The sequence below is a fragment of the Pyxicephalus adspersus genome, chromosome 1 (assembly GCF_032062135.1).
Source record: "Pyxicephalus adspersus chromosome 1, UCB_Pads_2.0, whole genome shotgun sequence".
Taxonomy (NCBI): Eukaryota; Metazoa; Chordata; class Amphibia; order Anura; family Pyxicephalidae; genus Pyxicephalus; species Pyxicephalus adspersus.
In genome coordinates, this window is record NC_092858.1 from 133,066,306 (window position 1) to 133,070,732 (window position 4,427).

The window sequence follows — 4,427 nt, forward strand, 5'->3', positions numbered from 1 at the left end:
AAAAACATTTTTTTGCCTCTTTCTCTATTATAAGCTTGTTCCAGCCTATATTTGAGTTTGACACCCCTGAGCTAGAGGATCAAGGTGCTGGCGTTTGCAATGGGAGGTATCAGGCACAAAAGCAACATCTAGATGTCAAAACTGGTAAAGAAGTGACACATAGCAAGTATGTGTCCAGGTGTATTTCTAGTGATCCTCTAGTGAAGGCCCAAAACTTTCAGAGACATCTTAATGTTAAAGTATTCAAGACATACAAGAAACCTGGGGCTGACTGAGGTCACCAAGTTCCACCTATACCTATGTATCAATTTTTGGGTTGACTGTTCCTTTAGGTTGAAAATGAGGACAGTAGCAACAAAGAAGACTAACATTTTCTACCATGCCATATAGGAAATGGATAGGAAGGGTGGTCTGGTATCATTCTTCAATACTTTTATGCTCCAGGAACCAGGTTGGCTCAGGGGCTCCACTGATCATGCACATCAGTGTCAAAGTACCTACTCTAAGGATGTCTAGCAACCATACTACCACAAGGACCAGTATATTATCAAAATTCAGGTGTAAAACTTTCCTACAGAACATGCTAATCACTAGTCATTGTCTAGATTTCACAGATACCTACAACTAGCCAGACATGTAAACCCTGGGAAGCCAAATACACATACCCATGTCTTCATCACTGCACACGGCTACTAACATAGGAAAGACAAATATTGTAAAGACTCCAGAATCCCAATTATTTATTGCAGTAAAGGCAAGGGGACTATAGATGACTTCATGAGGATCTGCCATGGCATTGACATGACATTCAACAGTGACCAAATCCTATACGGAGGCACCACATTTTTTTTTAATACATAGTAAAATCACTTACAGAAATCATGAACTGGTGAGGCTTGTGACATTTTCACAGGAAAATTAAGGCAACAGCTTCATTTATTAATGTTACACTTATTTTAGTTAAGCGTTTATTATGTGTTGCTATTGTGAATGGGCCTTTAAGCTCGCAATGAATAGGACAACATGCAAAAAATTCTTCCCATAGAGTCAGCACAGAGATATTCTAGGTCTATAGGCAGTAACATTTTAAAGTTGGTTCCAGAAAACTTTAAAATGTTTTGAGTATGTGGTACCTCAGCTAGATGTTTACAAAACTAAGCGGTAATATATCTTGTAGGGTAGTCACACCAATAGGTTATGGTACATTACAGATAAGCACAATACGTGGCTAACCACTATTTATTTATTTACTTTCAATGACCCTATAACTAGAAAGGCGCTAAGACACATATGCATGTCAGCACACACCATTTCACAGTACCACAATTCTGTGTGTTGGAATGTTGGGCTTCACTTTTTGGGTAGCCCATTAAAATGAATGGACCACCTTAAAGCGGAAGTAAACCCAAATTTCCCCTAAAACAATAAAATCACACTTACTTTCAACCCGGCAGATCAATCTGTCCATCAGGAGGTTTCTTCCATTCGTCTTCGGCATTGCCATCTTCTCCTTTCTTCTTCCGCATCCTTATTTCTATGTCACCCGATCTCGCACTGTGCAGGCGCGAGATTGTGTGACGTAGATCAGGGGAAAAAAAATGCCAATCTCACACAATTTTTTCCCCTATTGATGAAAGTGCTCCCTCTGTGCATGCTCGAGATGCTTGCGCATGCGCAAAAGAAGCTGCCAAGAGCCTCCTGGGATGCGTGACATAGGTAGCCAGGAGGCTCTGCACTCCCATTCATTCTTGACAGCCTAGGCGATCAAGAATTAAGGAGGCCAGTGCCCTGCACCGTTTAAAAAAAAAAAAAAAAAAAACACACAATAAAAAAAACTTAAAAGAAAGCGCAAACAGAATTTTAACTTGTTATCTACCCTTTTATGTAAGGTGAAAATTCTGAGTTTAGGTACGCTTTAACAGAATGCATAGGAAACCGAGGTGAGAACAAGCCCTACATGTCATCTGGGTTTTACATACTGCTGTTTTTATAGATACAAAATGCTCAGGTATAATAAATAGATAGCAAGAACTGTATGCAATACTCCTAAAAGCAAGGGGATCTCTGTTTTGAAGTTGAATCAATGTCCAAAGCCAAGGCCATTTCCTAGGACAAATCCCCAACATGTGGGTTTGTCCCTGAAAAACAAGACAGCTGATAATCATTCAGAAAGAAATGCTGCAGCTATCTAAGTGAATATTAATGCTGGAAAATCTCTGTGAATAATCCATTGCTCTATGAAAGAAACAATCCCTTCACCGCACACAAAAGCCCCAGGGATGGGCAGACTATTCGCATCTGTCTATAGCCAAGCTTTGTATTTGGATAACCAGTGCTGCTTTAGTATAAATAATAAAAAATACATCTAGCAGAGCTGTTCCACATTCAAATCAAACTAAAAGACAAAAGAGTGAAAAATAAGGATAGCTGATGTAAACGCCAACCAATCAAATTCAATCTGTAACTTTTCCAGTACAAGTTAGAGCATAAGCAAACCTTTGTCCCATTATTCCAGGTTTTGGAAATAAATGTATAGTTTGATCCGATATAGCCCATATAATAACTACAGCTGACAGTATCTATATATGTGCAGAAGCAGCATACGGATTGTTAGATGACAGGGCTGCTACACATGGGCAGATTTTTATCAAAGTGTTTAATAAAACATTTGTGTGTTCCAATCAGTAGGAAAGATCGGACATTTGTACAAATGATGGAGCACATCTGATCCCTATACTTTTCAGAAAACAAAAAGCTCACGTTTGCAGTGTTTTGGGATTTGATAGTTAACCATAACATTGGCAGTGGATCTGCTCATGTGTACTAGACCATTGTTGGAGAAGATGTAAGGGGCTCATGTGTTCAGCCTGGGGAGTCTTACCTCCCAGAACTAATTCCAGCCCCTGCTGCACCTATACAATAAGCCTGGTGCCCCACCCAGACTGATGAGACAAAGAGCTGGCATTCACACACTGCAGGCTGGAGGGGCATCCCTTACACAACACACATACAGGTTATATATAGAAAGCCCAAACACTTGTCAGCTGCTCTACTCCAAGCATGCAAATTGGACTCCTTACACAAAGGAGGGAGAGATCCAGCATGAAGCTCACACACATGAATGGCACATACAAGGCGTAGATCACAATGCTAACACACCAGTATAAAGATATTTATTTTTTTAAAAAAACACAATTTTTAGATTTAAAAATTAAAGTCACATGTCTTAAAAGAAAAAGTCATTTACAATTGTGTAACAAGCATGCAGGTGATCTTACCTCTGATTCCTGTAATAAGGAACAGCAAACAGAACAGAGCAGGGAGTCTCATAGTCATCTTCTGCCAGCTGTTTGGTACATAAACAAAGAGAAAGCATTTGTAAACAATCATCAGATATAGAAATCAGCCCTGAAAGCTTAGTGCAGGAGTCATTTACCAGTAAAGCAAATCCAGCAGCAAAAGCCTTGCTAATTCTCTATTACAGCCTGCAGAAAACTTTCCACCCTGTTAAAAAATCAGACTGGAAATAACTTTCCACCCCCTGTCCAATTCTCCTCCCAAAAAGTGTCTAGGGGCTGTGAGGAGCCAATAAAGAAGCAGCACAGGAGGCTGAACTGCTGCAGCCCCCGCCTGGCTCTGCACAGGGTTTTAGTAACAAGACACTGGCAGGCATGGGTGTGCCTCAGCTAAAGTAGCAAGGCTTCCCCTGTATACAGAAAAGGCCAGCACTAGTTCACCTAAATATTCACATCATAGAAGATCATTTTACTCATACCATGGTTCATTCCACAACAATATATTTTCTGCTTGCCAAGACAGAATACAAAGGCAATTCATGTATATTAAAGAAATGCAGGAGCTGGCAATTAAATAAAATGCAAGCAATTTGGCCTTTATTACTTTACATCAAGGACTATTAACATTATGGTTGATTATTCTCTGACTTTCATCTGCAGTATGATTTGTCTAGGTCTGTGAAATGCTGCATCTAGACAAAGCCAGGCAGTTAGCATTTTTTAAAAGGAATCCAAAAATGGGAGCAGCCAAATTTTACTTATGGTTGGATTACTTTTAGGCCTAATAAAAAAAACTTGCCTTGCATTGGGGCTAGCCATCTACTGAAAGGGTTAAAGTTCATTTAGTATGGGGGGCATGTATTATTAGCCAGTATTTATACAGACATAATACGCAGCATTGTATAAAGTCCATAGGCATGTTCCTCAAAGGGGCTCACAATATAATGTTTCTAACTACTGAGCCACCGTGTTGCCCAGCATGACCAAATCACTGCAAGGATCATCTGCAATCTAAAGGAGCAGCCCCTCCTGTGATGGGTCCAAGGAGTAAGGGAAGTATTCATAACATAAGTAGATTTAAAAAAGACAAGTAAAGAGCATTTAGGCCTTGAAGAATGTGCATAGCCCCAA

At 39.8% G+C, this 4,427-nt stretch overlaps 1 protein-coding gene across 2 annotated transcripts in view; it reads right to left on the reverse strand.

The window, feature by feature from the left end:
- The window catches only part of LOC140341681 (CD99 antigen-like), a 38,083-nt gene extending 34,497 nt beyond the window's left edge, over positions 1–3,586 (reverse strand). Inside the window, exons 1-2 of one of the 2 annotated variants that reach the window (XM_072427546.1) lie at positions 3,437–3,586; positions 3,279–3,346 (exon numbers count right to left, since the gene is read on the reverse strand). In XM_072427546.1, the coding sequence (XP_072283647.1) occupies positions 3,279–3,336 (58 nt within the window). In that variant the 5' untranslated portion in view covers positions 3,337–3,346; positions 3,437–3,586. The remainder of the gene's footprint in view (positions 1–3,278; positions 3,347–3,436) is intronic. The other variant, XM_072427538.1, reaches the window with a different exon arrangement.
- Between the last annotated feature and the right edge of the window lie 841 nt (positions 3,587–4,427).